This window comes from Odocoileus virginianus, chromosome 31, assembly GCF_023699985.2.
Source record: "Odocoileus virginianus isolate 20LAN1187 ecotype Illinois chromosome 31, Ovbor_1.2, whole genome shotgun sequence".
Lineage (NCBI taxonomy): Eukaryota > Metazoa > Chordata > Mammalia > Artiodactyla > Cervidae > Odocoileus > Odocoileus virginianus.
This window is the reverse complement of record NC_069704.1, coordinates 40,648,833-40,665,314: the sequence shown is the minus strand read 5'-3', so window position 1 is coordinate 40,665,314 and position 16,482 is coordinate 40,648,833. Positions and strand designations below refer to the sequence as shown.

The 16,482-nt window shown below is 36.4% G+C and overlaps 1 protein-coding gene across 4 annotated transcripts in view; it reads left to right on the top strand.

Moving 5' to 3' along the window:
* PPP3CC (protein phosphatase 3 catalytic subunit gamma) overlaps window positions 1–16,482 on the top strand; it is an 83,022-nt gene that overhangs the window by 61,737 nt on the left and 4,803 nt on the right. For 2 of the 4 annotated variants that reach the window (XM_070459686.1, XM_070459684.1), the window contains exons 10-13: window positions 562–633; window positions 11,018–11,044; window positions 11,934–12,015; window positions 12,657–12,754. In XM_070459686.1, coding sequence (XP_070315787.1) covers window positions 562–633; window positions 11,018–11,044; window positions 11,934–12,015; window positions 12,657–12,754 — 279 coding nt within the window. The remainder of the gene's footprint in view (window positions 1–561; window positions 634–11,017; window positions 11,045–11,933; window positions 12,016–12,656; window positions 12,755–16,482) is intronic. The other 2 variants (XM_070459687.1, XM_070459685.1) reach the window with 1 other exon arrangement.

Below are 16,482 nucleotides of genomic sequence, written 5' to 3'. Positions count from 1 at the left end.
AATCCTCCTGCCAATGCAGGAGATGCAGGTGCGATCCCTGGGTCAGGAAGATCCCTGGAGAAGGAAATGGCAACCCGCTCCAGTATTCCTGCCTGGAAAATTCCATGGACAGAGGCATCTGGAGGGCTACAGCCCATGGGGTCACAAAGAGTCGGACAGGAGTGACTGGGCACGAGCAGATGAGCTGTGCAAATCTGTGAGTCTGCCGTACATCGGCCTGGTGGCTTACTTTCTTTGTAAAACGGGAGGAAGTCTTCTCCTGTGTGTATCAGTGTAGAAAGGTCTAAACTGGAAGCAGTCTAAAATGAAATCAAGGTGTTAAGCATTAGAATCTTCAAAGACTCTGTGCTTTAACTGGAACAAGTAATCTTCCCCCAAATCTGTATAAACTTGAAGGTCTGCATTAATGCTGCTCCTTAAGCTACTCTGAATAGCAAAACGATCAATCATTTTTATCTGTGTTTATTTAATATATATATGTTTATTTATATATCCACATCCTTTTAGAGAAAGTGCCTTATTAATTATACAAATTTTGGACTATTTTGTCTTGTCATCTAGTCACAGAGATGCTGGTTAACATTCTCAACATATGCTCTGATGATGAATTGATTTCCGATGATGAACTTGAAGGTAAACTTGCCTTTTCCTTCTCTGAACTAGAAACAAAGAACTTTTGGTTTGCGTTTTAGTTTGTTTTAGAGAATTTTCGTTGCCTTATTAAAAAATAATTGTGTTTGTTGTAGAAAAATAAAATTTGAAAAATACAGGAAACCGTAAATAAGGGGGAAAAGTTACCGGTAATCCTACCATCTCATAGATACCCACTGTTAACACCGTGATATAAATACTGTTATTAGCATCTTTTTTCTCCTCTTTTTTTCTTTTTAACAAAAATGAAGTCATGTACAGCATCACATACATTTACTGGTATTTTTGTAGACTAATTTTCAATGGCTACATAGTTGTCCATGTTGGTTATTATTTGTTTTAACCAATCCTCTGCTGATGGATTTTGAATTTTTTCCAACTTTTTTCTTTTACAACTCCACAGTTTTGAAAATTTTTATAGATAAATCCTTGCATATTCTGTCCAACAATCAACATTTATTATATTCCTTATATGTGCCAAGAACTATATAGGTCCTTTCTCTCAATAAGCTTGTATTCTAGCGGTGGGAAAAACAAACAATAAAGCCAGATGTTGACATGTGGTATGAGAGAAAGGAAAGCACTATTAGGAAATGAAAAATAATACTTTCTTGATTATTTCCATAGGATAGATTTCTAGAAATTGAAAATCTGTGTCAGTCAGTACTTACAATTTTAATTTAGACACAGATCACCTGGAAGGGCTGTTAACAGTTCACATTTGTCATGTGCAACATGTAGGTCACAGTGCTCTCTTAAATACTACTTATTATAATTTTTATAGTCTTGTGGTTTTTTAATTTAAAATCTATTTTTATGATGACTAATGAGCATTTTTTTTCTTGTGCTTACTGACCTCCTTCATTTAGTTTTTGTGAGTTGTCAATTCATGCATTTTTCCCACTTTTGTAGTTATGTGCTTGTTTGTTTTTCTTCTTATTGGCCTGAGAGATTTTTATATAGTTACATTTTGTTTATGTAGCCAAGTATTTTTTTTTTTTCTAGTATTTTGTGGGAGGTTTGATTTTAAAGCCAGATCCTAACTCATCTGAGAATGCAGGAGATTCTGAAAAGATGGCGGCACCTTAGCATAAACCTCTTGACTGCCTCATTCTCTCCAAGCTTATACTAAGGTGATTCACTCAGCTGTTAGGATGAAGTATCTGTGTTGTGCAGAAAGCCCAGCTTACTTTGAGAATATAGACGAAAGTCCTGTACATACTTATGCTTCAAATTCAACGTTGAAGGTGCAGAGCAGATGGAGCATAACTATGTTTACCTTTATGAATGGGATAGGAGATCACTGCAGGGAACCAGTTCTTGTGAAAATAGTGCAGCCAAGTGAAAATTAAAACAAAGAATTCAAGTTAGGAAAGAATGAAATATGTAGGAAATAGATCTAGTAAATTTTATATTTTAATCTAAGTGGAAATTATTGTGAACTCTCTTGTATGTATTAACGCTATTATATGTATCCTTGTAATGCTATATTATATGTACCATAAGGATAAGATTCCTAAATTATACCAAAAATTATATATGGGGATATTTATCAAACTATCATATATAGTAGCAAAAGATTCAAATGTCACAATATCCCTCAGAGGAGAGCAGGATAAGTCAATTATGATATATTCATATGGTTGATTGTCAACATGGAGTTAGATTATTTCCTTGCTGTAAGCCTCCTTTCCTTCCCACTTCTCTTCTAGTTAGTTCCTATTCAACTTATTGCCACTTCATCATGGAAGGTATTTCTGATCTCCCAGCCTAGACCCAACACACCTGACCTGTTCTCACATCAGTGGTGCTAACTTCTTAGCATTTGATACAGTTATAATTTTGCATTTATTTATACTGTTAATATATATATATTGTTACAAGTCACTCAACAGGGACTTGAGTGATGAGGACAAAATTAGTTTTTGCTTACCATTATCACCTCAAAACCAAGTATAGTAGGTGAATGAGCATAGTAGGTAAATATTTGTTGAGTTAGATTGAATAGTATGAAGTACAGCCATTAAAAAGTGAAAAAATGAAATAGAGCTATTGGTGCTGATACGGAAAGTGTGCTAGATATTAAGTACCAAAGTAAATGTATAGAATCTTCTAATTTCCTTTTTCTTTAACAAAGTGTGTGGCTATAAACTGATAGAGGCTTTAAAAAATTTTTTTTCTGAAGGGAGATGAAGAATAACCTTTTAGGTTAAGCTGGCGAATTGAACATACTTCTAAATCCACTCCTTCCTGAAACCACACAAAAATTACAATTTTGGTTTTATCCAAGTGATATAAAAGCTAAGAATTTTTGCTTTAATAATGCCAGACAGTTCAAACCAAGCCTGACTCTTAAGACAAGTAGAAAAGCTAGACAAAATATTTTAAAAAGTTGCTTCAGGGCATTCAGAAAGCCAAGGAAGTGAAAAAAAAATTACCAAGTAGAGATCTGGGGAAAAGCATACACCCAGAGAGGTAAGACATTTGGTAACATTTGGGACTAATTTTCTCCTAAACACATTCATGAATTTCAAAAGAGGGGGCTAAGAGATTGACCAGCCCTCTTGATAGAAGCTAAGAAAGTTGGGAGTTGATGACTTGTCAAAAATGGATAGAGTGCAGTTAAACTTCTGCTCATTGGTTTTGGGCCCCTAAAGCATGTATCTATATAACAGTAAGGATGAACTAGAAATATAATTCCCTGAAAGGGACTGTCCTCGACTATTTCAGTCTCTGAAATTTAAATAAGGTAGTCCCATGCATCTGGCAAAAGCAAACCTTTTCAGACTAAGATAGCATTATATAGAACCTTAAACTACTGAAGTTTTTCAAATATAATACATGGCTCACAACCAAAAATAAGTAGATATATGAGAGGACATAACAACACGAATGAAAATGAGCAGAAAGAGTGAGAAATAAAAACAGTCCCATAAGTTCTTCAGATGTTAGCTTTATCAGACCAAGCTTTAAAATAACTGTGCTAAAAAATTAAACAATGCTAACTATGTTCAAGAATGTAAAAGACTGAATTGAAAATTTTGGCAGAGAACTGTGAATTATAAAAAAGCAATGGAGCAGAGCTGATAAAGCACCAAAAGAAAATTCCAAGAATGAAAAATAAAAAAACTTAACAGAAGAATTAATAGAAGACTCAATAAAGCTAAACAGAGAATAAATGAACTAGAATATAGGTCAGAAGGAACAACCTAGAATACGTCACAAAGAGAAAGAGTAAAATACTCAGAAAAAGTATAAGAGGCATGGAAGACACAGTGAACAGGTATCAACTGTGTGTTTGGAATCAATCTTAGGAGAGAGAGAGGATGGGGTACAACCAGTATTGGAGGAGATAATGGATAAATGGTTTTTAGTGCTGATTAGTTAAGCCACGGATTGAAGAAGTCCCCAAAACCAAGCAGAATGAATACAAAGAAAATAATATCTAAGTGCATCACAGTAAAAGTGCTTCAGATGAAAGACAAAGAAAAAAATCTTAATTGGACCAGGGAAAAAAAAGATTACTTTCAAAAGAGAACAGTTAAACTGACAGTATATTCTTAATGGAAACAATGGAAGGAGGAAACCATGGACTAACATATTCAAAGCACTGAAAGATAATAATTGCTACACCTAGAATTCTATACCTAGCAGAAATAGCCTTTAAAAATGAAGAAATAAGCACTTTTCAGGTATTCCTCCCTGTAAAAGCTATACTAAAAGAAATACCAGGAGACCCACACTAAATGAAATTCTAAAGAATATTACTCGAACAGAAGACAAATACCAGATGGAAGCTTGGAGAGTCAGGAAGAAATAACGAGAATAGTAGAAAATACGTAAATGGGTAAATAAAATAAATGTAGGCCTTATTAAACAATGATAATAATGTTTTACTGAATTTAAAAGACAGTTTAAATATATGACAATAGTAGTTGGCAGTGGGATAGAATTAAAGTGTGTGAGGACTTACATTATCTGGGGAAGCTGGGGGGAAGTACCTGTTAACATTATATTTTGATAAGTAAGAGATGCATGGTGTAATATGCAGAGTAATTTTCAAGAAGAAAGAGTTTTTTTTTTTAAAAGTGTGTAATCTTTAAATTATAGGGGAAAAATGACTAATAAAAAAATAGTCTAGATGGCAAGAAAGGAGGGAAGGTACTTATAACACTAGGGCAGATAGGATAAATAAATGATGATAAATATGTCAGCAATTTCATTACATGTAAATAGATAAAAGATTGTCAGGTAAGAGTAAACAAAAGAAAAAAAAACACTGTATGGTGTTTTATAAGAGAGAGATAAAGCATAAAGATACAGAAAATTTGAAAGTAAAAGAATATAGTCTACTAACCAAAGAAAAGCTGTTGTAGATAGATTAATATTACATGAAATAGGGACTTCCCTAGTAGTCCAGTGGCTAAGACTCTATGCTTCTAGTGCAGTGTGCCTGGGTTTGATCCCTGGCCAGGGAACTAGATCTCACATGCTACAGTTAAGAGTTCTCATGCTGTGAAAAAGATCATTGATCTCGTATGCTGCAACTAAGACTCAGCACAGGCGAATAAATAAATAAAAATAAATACTGAAAAATTACATGAAATAAACTCTAAAACAAAAAGATGAAAAATTTTTGTGTGCATTAGTAAAATGGCTTCATAATATATAAAGCAAAGATTAACCAAAGTACAGTGAGAAATAGAAATGTCCACAGTGATAGTGGGAGAATTTAACAAATATTTTTCAGGGATTGGCAGAATAAGCAGACAAACAAAACTAAAAATGTTGTAGAAAATTAGAATGCAAATAATAAACTTGACCTACTAGACTGACTCAGCAGACTTGCACTTGAGCAAACTGTGGGAGCTAGTGAAGTACAGGGAAGCTGGGTGTGCTGTAGTTCGTGGGGTCGCAAAGAGCTGGACACAACGTCGTGGCAGAACAATCGACATATAAAGAGAAAGCGTCTAACATACCGCCTATACCTTCTTTTCAAACACACATGAACACTTATAAAACTTTACCTTTACAAAAAATGTTCTGGATTAAGAGCAAGTTCCATGCGTCAAAGCATTAAAATCACAATGACTATATTCTGACTGTATGCAGATAAGATATAAGTCAATACAAAAAAATAACTAGAACACCACCATATTTTAGGAGATTTTAAAATATACTTAATTATCCAGCAGTCAAATAATAAATCACAATTAAAATTTGAAAATAATTTGAACTGAAAATAAAAAGCGGTGCACATTAAAACCTGAGGGCAGGCAGTGCCCCAGATGGGCATGGGTTTGGCGTTGGAACCAGAACTTCAGCAGATGTTCGCTGGTTGACAGCAGACAAGAGGAACTGAGTTATATTTGACCGGAAAGCAGCCAGATGGTCAGAATTAAGTGAGAGAGATGCCATCAACAAGGAGTTCTCTTTCAGAAATTTTAATCAGGCATCTGGCTTTGTGTCTCAAGTTACCTACAAGCAGAGAAGATGAATCGTTACCTAGAATGGTTCAATGTGTACAACAAGGTCCATAGGCCTCTCACCTCCCATATCTGTGGGAGACTGACCAAAAGGGATGTGAAACTGGCTAATTTTGTTGAAAAAGCAACTGCTTCTGTGTGATTGCTTCCAAAATGCACGTAAAGTTTTATACACATCTTAGCTACAGTGTATTTTGAAGGCAATTTACATGAACAAATTGAATTGTAAATTTAGTTGACCTTTATACCACATTTTGTAAAATCAGTGCTTAAATACAAAATGATTCAAATTGAACAAAAATAAACAATAATGCTTGAGAGATGCATCTAACATCATACTTAGAGGAAAACTTATAGCCTCAGATGCATATGTTGGAAAAGAAGGTGAAAAATCAAAATCTGTCTCAAGAAATTAAGAGAAAAAGGGGCTAGCATATTAAACCTAAAGAAAGCAGGTGGAATGAAATAAAGAAGTTAAGAGAAGCATAAGAAATAAAACGAAATACAGTATAGGGAATTCCCTGCTGGTCTAGTGGTTAGGACTCTGTGCTTTTACTGCCGAGGGCCTGGGTTCAATCCCTGGTCGGGAAACTAAGATCCCACAAGCTATGCAGGGCACCCTTCAAAAACTAAAATATAGGATAGGGGAGTAGTAAAACCAGAATGTACCCATTTCAGTCAAATTGATAAATCTCTGATACAAAAGGCAAAAATAACTAATGACAGAACTGAAAAAGAAGACAACATTCATTTCCAATCCTACAGACATTAAGAAAATAACAAGAATAAGTTTATACCAGTAAAATTCAAAACTTAGATAAAATAGATTTCTAGAAAAATATAACTTACTCAAATAAGATGTTTGAAGATATCTTACTAATGTAAGATATTAATAATAGTGGAAACTAGGAGAGGGCATATGGAAATTGTCTATGCTATCTTAATATTTCTATACATCTAAAACTATTGAAAAGTAAAAATATATATATATATTAAAAATCAATCAACAGGGACTTCTCTGGCAGTTGAGTGGTTAAGACTCCATGCTCCCAAATCGGGAGGCACAAGCTTGATCCCTGGTTGGAAAACTAAGATCCTGCATGCTGCAGGCATGGGTCAAAGTTTTTTTTTTTAATCAAGCAATCAGTTAATATAATTCACTGCATTAAGGGAAAAAATGGAGAAAAATCATTACCTCACCAGGTATAGAAATGGCATTGGATAAGATTCATCCTTCATTTACAATAGGTCTTTTAAACTAGGTCTAGAAAGGAGTTCTTTAATCTGACAAATGTACCTGTGAAAACCTATGGCAAATATCATATGTGAAATATTGAAAGCTTTCCTTAGTGATTGGGAATAGACAAGGATGCCAGCTATCAAAACCTCTTTATAATATCTTATTAGAAGTCGTAGCCAGTACAGTAAGGCAATAGAAAGAAATGCAAGGTATAAAGATTGAGGAGGAAGGAACAAAATGATCATTATTTATAGATTTATAGATCATTATTTATATGATTATATATAGAGGAGATTTAAAAGTTTATAGACTATTTATTAGAATTATTAATTACTAATTTATTAGAATTTATTAGAATTGTTTAATTATTTATTAAACAGATGTAGCAGAGCTGCTGGATACAAAGTCAGAAAGCAAAAATCACTGTATTTCTATTTGCCAGCAACAAACAAAATGAAATTTTTAAAAAGATGCCATTGACAATATCATTCCTAGCAATAAATCTAACAAATAATGTGTGATACCTCTAAGCAACAAACTAAACCATTATTAGAGAAATGAAAGGACATCTAAATAATACCATGTCCATAGATTATTGGAAGACTCAATGTTATAAAGATATGTTATTCCCAAATTGATCTGCAGATTCAATACAAAGTCAAATATTAACAATTTGACCCTAAAATTTATAGGAACTTCTAAGCATGGTTTCTGAAATTCATATGGAAATATTTAAGGTCAAAGAAGAAAGTAACTGGAATTATTAGCTCAAGGACAGAGGAGCAGTGAAACAGAGAATCCAGAAGCAGATCCACATGAATATAGACACTTAATTTACACTAGAGGCATCTCTGCAGAGTAATAGGAAAATGGTGGTATTGGTATGGTTGAGGATATCTATTTGAGAAAAAAATTAAACCTAACCCCTACTCTGAACCCAAGAATAAATTCCAGATGGACTAACACATTCAAATATGATAGGCAAAACAATAAAGCTTCTAATATATGTTACATAGAATGCATTCATGACCTTGAAGTAGAGGAAAATTTCTTAAACAATGCACAAAAAACACTAGCGATATAGGAAATTATTGGACTGCATTAAAAACTGGACCTTGTGTTTATCAGAAGACTAAGTGTGTAAAGACAGCTACAGGGACTTCCCTCGAGGTCCAGTGGCTCTAGGACTCTGCACTCCCCGTGCCCGGGGGCCCGGCTTCTGTCCCTGGTCAGGGAGCTCGATCCCACATGCTGCAACTAAGGAGTTCACATGCCACAACTAAGGATCCCACATGCTTCAATGAAGATCGAAAGCACAAATAAGACCTTTGGCGCAGCTAAATAATTAAATGTTTTAAAAAAAAGGCAAGCTACAGAATGGGAGAGGGCATTTGCTACAACAAAAAACAGTTCACTTGCAGAATATATAAAAAACTGCAGTGATCAATGAGGTGAGACTTGAATGAGCACTTCACAAAAGAGGGTATCCAAATGGCCAATAAAAGTATGAAAAGTTATTCAGCCACATTAGTCATTTTGAAAATGCAGATTAAAACCACATTGGGTGATTCTGCATACCTCCCAAAGTGGCTAAAATTAAACATGAATAACACCAAATGTTGACCAGAATGTATAGCAACAGGAATGCTCATATACTAAAGTATAAATTGATAATCCACTTTAGTGGATAATGCCAAACCATTATCCAAAGTTGAACATATACATACCTTATATCTGAGCAGTCTAACTCTCGGAATGTACTTAGCATAAATATGTGCAGCTAAGAGAAATACACCAGAATATTCATAGCAGCCGAATTAGCCAAAAATTGAAATCAGCCTAGATGACCACTGACAATGAAAAGGATAAATAGATTGTGACATATTCTTATAGTGGAATTGTATACAATAATGACAGTGAACTACAGGAGCAGGGGAAACATGGATGAATCTTAAAAACATAATGTTGAAAAAGAGAAGCCAGACACAAAAATGCATTATTTGATTGTTCCAACTATATAACATTAAAAAGAAAATTAAAATTACTGCTTGTGAATACATGCTTAAATGGTAAAACTATAAAGAAGAGCAAGAAAGTGATTCCAATAGAAGTCAAGAAAACAATTTTCTTTTGGAAGAGGTAGACTCTTAATTATTAGGAGAGGCCCAAGTAGGGGGAAATCTGTGGTGCTGGCAAGGTTCTGTTTATTGTCCTGGCTGGTTATTTGGCCATTTGTGTTTTAATAAAATGCATTGAGTCTGTCTTTGTTTTGTGTACTTTTCCGTATGTTTATCATACTTCACAATAGAAGAGTTTTTTTTTTTTTACCGAAATTATAAGCCTACAAAAATGTAGAGATTTTTGTAGGAATTTTGGAAGCCAGGAAACAAATGAATTAGTATGACTAACTTGACTGATTCAAGAAAGCTGAAGCCTGGCTTAGTAATGTAGAATGCTGAGTTCAGCACAGAATCTTCAAAAGCAGAAGAATTGCTAGACTACACCAGTTGCTAGAATTGGGGACTTATTGAGAAGAGGGAGATGGGCCCCTAGCTAAAATAAGTAGAGCAGGTAAAAGATATTTGAAAGGCAGTTAAAGTCCTACCTGTCTTTTCTCCCAAGACCAGAGGCTAATATCTAAAATAGTACAAACCAAAGAATTTCTGGACAGGGATACAGTTGAGGGCATCGATACCTTTGCCAAAAACAGGTAAATTAAGTGATCCCACACATTCTCGGTGGTCTTCCCTGTGGCTCAAAGAATCCGCCTGCAACACAGGAGAGCCGGATTCAATCTCTGGGTCAGAAAGATTGCCCTGGAGAGGGAAATGGCCATACTCACTCCAGTATTCTTGCCTGGGAAATCCCATGGACAGAGGCACCTGGCGCGCTACAGTCCATCGGGTCACTAAGAGTCGGACCACAACTGAATAGCTAACATGCACACAGGCACATGTGCACGCGTTCGCAGAACTGATACAGAAAATTCCCTAAAAAAAGACCCACCCTGATCATTCCATGTACAGAAAGCTCCAAGTCAGCAGTCAACCGCCAACCAGTTCAGAAAGCTTTCCAGTCTGTCATTCTTAACGATGAGCAAACACCAAGGATTATGGGACTTCTCTGTAGAGTCTCTGAGACAACAGCAAAAAACAACCTAAGTAGATGAACTTGAGATTCTAAAGACTATATAAAATTTAAACATGGAAAAACTATAATATCTCCAGAAGGAGATGAGAAGATAATTGTGATCATCATACAAAAACACGATGCTCCATTCAGAGATGTATTCACTGTTCATTCTATCCTTTGTTCATTGTTTTCAGCATTATTTATTACACAAATAATATCTTTTTTCCTTGATGATTTTATCTTCATGATCTGTGGGGATAGAGTAAGTTGGAAAATAAGAGATGTGGATTCATTTAAAACTTTGAAGACTCCATGCACGAAGTCTGTAATTTAATATTCTGTCATGATACCAAGGATGTCTCTTCTGAGCTGATAAAGATAATAGCCTGCTTCTCTCATTGCATTTCACTTTGATTTTGTTTTTCTCTCTCTTCCATGCAAACTTAAATTTCTCTTCCCATATTTCTATTTCCATCTCCTTGTTTCTTGGTGTCTCTTCTCCCTGAAGATCACTACATTTCAAGCTTTCAGAAAGGTATCTGAACAGAATGTGCTACTAGCTTAATACTCGCTGTCTGTCTCATCACGGTCTATTAATTAGACTTTTTTAGTTATAGTTGAATAATTTCAGACAGGCCCTCCATCCTCCCTTTCTGTTTTAATGTATATGTTTTCTCTGGCCCCTGCTGTGTGATCCTGCAGGATTTTGAGAGCTGGGTGGGTGAGGAAGGAGAGGCCACGTTTCTTAGTTTCTGACTTTTGAATGCAGCCACCTGATGCATGCCTGGACATTGACTTCTGGTGTGTGAGCTGTTTCCTAAATCTGGTATGAGAAAAGGCCACAAAGTCTTCTGTTAACTTTTTTGGTGTTTTATAAAATACCTTACCCATCATCCTCATTTGTACTGCACAGCTGTCTGTGGTTGGAAATAACTCACCAGTGTGTCAGTGAGGATGATAGAATGAAAGCAGCTCCTGCTCAATTCAGGAGAGCTAGCTATGTGCTGTGTTTCCATGTAGAAGACAACTGCTTAAGTCATCCCTTGCCATTTGGTTGACCAAGTCCTGCATCGTAAGGTGGCCCACGGCATTCTCAAGAGATCTTTTTGCTGCAGTACCAACTGTCTTTGTTTATATGTATTTCATTCTTCACTGTGTTCTACCTTTCAGAAACACCAGTAAGCTCCTACCTTCAAAAATCTGCTCACTCTGTCCTTTTGGCGGCCCCTCCATTTTTTTACTTCATCTTTATTTTTTTTCTCCTGCTCCTTAAAACTTCCTGGGTTTTTTGTTTGTTTAGACAAACTTAGGCCTTGATTTCTTTGTTTAAAACCATTTCTTTAACTTAGAGGCACTTCATCCTGCATTTTTTTTAAACCTGTTAACATATTCCTTTAGCTCATATATTGTTTGTATTCTCTAAGGAGGCACTACAGTTCGCAAGGAGATCATCAAAAATAAAATCAGAGCTATTGGGAAGATGGCACGGGTCTTTTCAATTCTTCGGTAAGGAGAAGTCTTGTCATTATGGTGTGCAATAATCATGTTTTGAGAGGGATTTAGAAGTTGATTTCAGATCGGTAGTTTTAGAATTGGAGTGTGGTATCAAAACTGTGGGTCTTTGGGTTGAATGCAGAATGAATCAGTCCTACATGTTAAAGTGACTAGAAACAATTCTGGCAAACGTTTATTTGGTGTGAGCTTAGATACAGTGCAGTGAGTGCTGGTGATTTCATTCCAGTGATTTCTGGTGCTCAGCGGCCTCTGTTCACATCCTGGCCCTGTGTCTTCTCAGCCATGTGATCTTATGCCTCATTTTCTTGGCCTGTAAAAGATAATAGCAGGATCTGCCTTTTAAGGAAAGGCAGATCCTGCTATTATCTTTTATGCAAAGTAATATATGCAAAACATAGATTAACACCTGACTATTAAGTGGCTCTAATTGAAAAGCAGGGCCTGGCTAATTGCTCAAAGTTGAAATATTTACAGAAAACATCCCTTTTTGGGGTCAGGGCAGGGGTAGAGGAAGGAGTACCTATCCTCCATCTTTGTGCATCTTTTCTTGTCTTCTTTCAAGTATCTTTGTAGATACTGAGTGGTAGACACCCTGCCTGGCATTAACCCGGGGCTTTGATCTTCTTTTGCAGGGAAGAGAGTGAGAGCGTGCTAACTCTCAAGGGCCTGACTCCTACGGGGACACTCCCTTTGGGTGTCCTCTCAGGAGGAAAGCAGACCATTGAGACAGGTGAGTATGAGCAACGCTTCTTTCACGGAACGTGTGCTCCTGTTATCCAGCATCAGTGTCAAATTGGAAATTAAGGCTCCTTTCAGTTAGTGGCACTGAAGCAATTGAATATCCATCTCTGGAGGGGAGAAAATGGATTGATCCTTCTCGCCATGTACAAAAACTAAATCAAAATGAATTATAATTTAAATGTGAAAGATAAAAAAAAAAAAACTTCCCAGAAAAAGATATGCAAACTAAGCATTGAGGAAGATAAAATTTTAAATACAGCACAAAAAGCACTAACATTAAAAGAAAAAAATTAATGAATGAGTTTCATTAAAATTAAGAACGTCTGTTCACAGAAATTCATAACTAAAAAAGGGAAAAGACAAACTGTAAACTTGAGAGATTTTTGTAGTACATATGTCTGACAAAGAACTTACATTCAGAGTCTATAAAGAACTGCAACTCCATATGAAAAATATGAATGCTAATTTTTTTTAATGGTCAAAAAATTTTAACAGTACTTCACAAAAGAGAGTATCAAAATGACCAAAAAGCATATGAAAATTCGATGCTTAAAATAGTTACTCTTCGGGGAAATGGATATAAAACCATGGTGAGATACCACTACACATCCTCTAGAATGGCTAAAATTTAAAAGTGTGACAATATCAAGTGTTGGTGAGTTTTTGGAGAACTAGGTATATTTATTGCCAGTGCCTTTGTAAATTGATTCAACTACTTCAGAAAATTGTTGGGCAGTAAATCAAAACATTTGTCTACCCTATAACCAGGCAATAAAAATAACATTATGAATCTATGCAAAAGCATTATGAATACATGCAAAAAATATTCCACTTAATATTTATACAATGGAGTATTACTCAGCGATAAAGGTAACATCATAAATATATACCAAAAAATAATATGAATATGTGGTTGAATCTCATGGATACCATGTTTAACTAAAAACGCTAGATACAAAAGAACACAGACTGTTTGACTTGTATGATGTTCAGAAGCAGGCAGACGAACACTTCTGGGTGGGACCAAAGTGAGGGTGTGGGGCAGGGGCTGGCAGCTCTGGCCACAGCCATGGGGTACACAGCCTCATGATGCCTTCATCATGAGGAACGTGTTCCTGGGGCTTCGTCAGCTTCCTGGAGCCCTGGTTCATCCCTGAGGGTCCCAACCAGGGAATTATCATCCCCTTGTTGGTGACCTGGTCACTGAGCTGTTGTCTCTAGTCACGAAGAGATGTAAAATCACCTCGACACCCTGACCACCTTCCTTGATGTGCCTACTTTGGCCATCCACTGCCTTAAATATTCACAGCACATTGGAACGTCTTACTCTACAATGCAGTAGTACTATTTTCCCTGTCACCTTTTTCCACCATTTAACGAATTGTGTACCCACTTAACATAAACTGTACAAACTCCATAAAATGTTTGCATACTCTACTGAGATAGAAAGACCCTAATGCTGGGAAAGATTGAAGGCAGGAGGAGAAGGGGACAACAGAGGATGAGATGGTTGGATGGCATCACCGACTCAATGGACATGAGTTTGAGCAAGCTCCAGGAGTTGGTGATGGACAGGGAAGCCTGGAGTGCTCTAGTCCATGGGGTTGCAAAGAGTCAGACACAACTGAGTGACTGAACTGAACTGAGACAGAAAGTGCTGTTCTTGGGGGTGGGGGAGAGCTTAAAAATATTAAATAATGAAGAAAAAGAAAGGAAGTGCTCTTCTAGAAAAAAAATACAATTAAAAAATAATGAAAAAAAAAGTGCTGTTTTTCTAAGAAAAATACATGACTGTATTAAGAATACGTGACTGTGAAACCTGTGGATCTGAAGGCTGCTCCTGCCTGCTCACCACGTGAGCATCAGTGAGGGGTTTGAGAGCTGTTGCAGGACAGTGGGGCAGCCAGCAGAAGAACGTGCCCAGCAGGCAGGTCTGTCCCACCAGGATTATGCCTGAGTGTGTTTCAGGGTGACTTTACTTCTGCTCTCTTCTGGAATAAATTATTTTTCTGCTTTAAAAACAGCAACAACAACAACTGGCAGACTCATAAATAGTAAAAGAAGTCAAAATGGCCCCTCTGGTGGGAGAATGTGGACCCAGAAAGGGCACAGGGGACTTTTGGAGTAGGAGTCCTGTTCTGTATCACTGTTGGGGTGGTAGTTACACAAGTGCATGCATATATATAAAGATGTATTAAGCAGTGCAGTTCAGATCTGTGCATAGCGTGTGCCTCACTTGTGTGCATTTTATAATCTTAATTTGATGGGGGTGGGGGTGGCAGTTAAAGTTCCTCAGTCAGAGAAGGAGTTTGCCTCTTTTGCCTGCAAACCATATCCTGCAGCAGTACCACAGTCACCTCTTCAACCATAATGTCAGTTCTGAAAATCATATGGGTGCTGACTTCCTAAGGAGAGGGCTTGATAGAACCCAGGAATGAAAAGGTTGATGTTTATCAAAATAAACAGATCTGGTCAAGCCGGGGGAAGAGACATGAGATCAGATCACTGGATGACAAATTCTAGGCTTGAAAACTGGAGTTGAATCATTAACAACTTAGAGTTCACTGCTTTTTTGCCCCCCCCCCTTTTTTTAATTGTTTCTACTTGTTTTTCTTTTTTCCTCTTCTCCTATAGGAATACCTCTTATAGGAATTCTTTGTGTTTTGTGAATATTCCAAAAGGCTATTGATTCTTAGGAACAGCCTCGTTTCCCCATACTTTTTATAGGATTGGTTTCCTCTTTTCTCTTTCAAATCAAGTACTGAAATATTAGAGCTTATTTATGAGGAAGAATGAATATTTTCTCCTTAGAAGTATATAATTAATTTTCTTAGCTTCTGTAGTTTCATAGGAAGAATATTGTTTCCGATTGAATTTTTCCTCTCAAATGCACAGTTTCTTGTAAGCAAAATACTTTTCCATCATTCCTTCATTGTTAGTCATGTGAGATATTGCGAGCAACTCTGACAAGGCATTTTAGAGTTAATAGGAAGTAACCTGGGTAAGGGAAAAAAGGAACATCCTATACATCCTTGCTTGAAACGTTTCAAAAATTTGCTGATCCACAAAGTTGTTTTAATCTGAATCAAATTTTTCTAGATCTTGATTTGAAGAAGTAAATCGGCGAATCTGGGATAAGTAACAGAATTTTATAGATGTGTTGTTTGGAGACTTGTTGTTTATAACCCTTAGTCTGCCTTTTGTTCTCAGTCCCAAATATATGCAGTTTCTCTTCATTCCTGACTTGAATATGAATGTTTTATTCAATATAAGATCGTTATTGACACAACCCACTCCAGTATTCTTGCCTGGAGAATCCCAGGGACAGAGGAGCCTGGTGGGCTGCCATGTATGGGGTCCCACAGAGTAAGACACGACTGAAGCAACTTAGCAGCAGCATTGATACTCGAAAATTGATAGAAAGCTCAGGAATGTGTCAGAACATAAGTAAAGTTGCAGCAAACTTTTCAGAGCTTCTTATTCTCTCATTGATTTGCAAGAACTGAGTTAATTTTGTCATTTTCCCATCAGAGTCTTAGTTCCACAGGTTCAGTGACAAAGGCACATTAGCTGAAAAGACCTTTTGTTGTTCATATAACGTTACTTGGACAGCCTTCAGTGAACAAGGTCCCATCCCATATGGCCTTATAGCCTACGTTCATTTATACTCCACCTTATTCCAGGGGGATTTGAGTAAGTCACAGCTTGGTGGGAGAA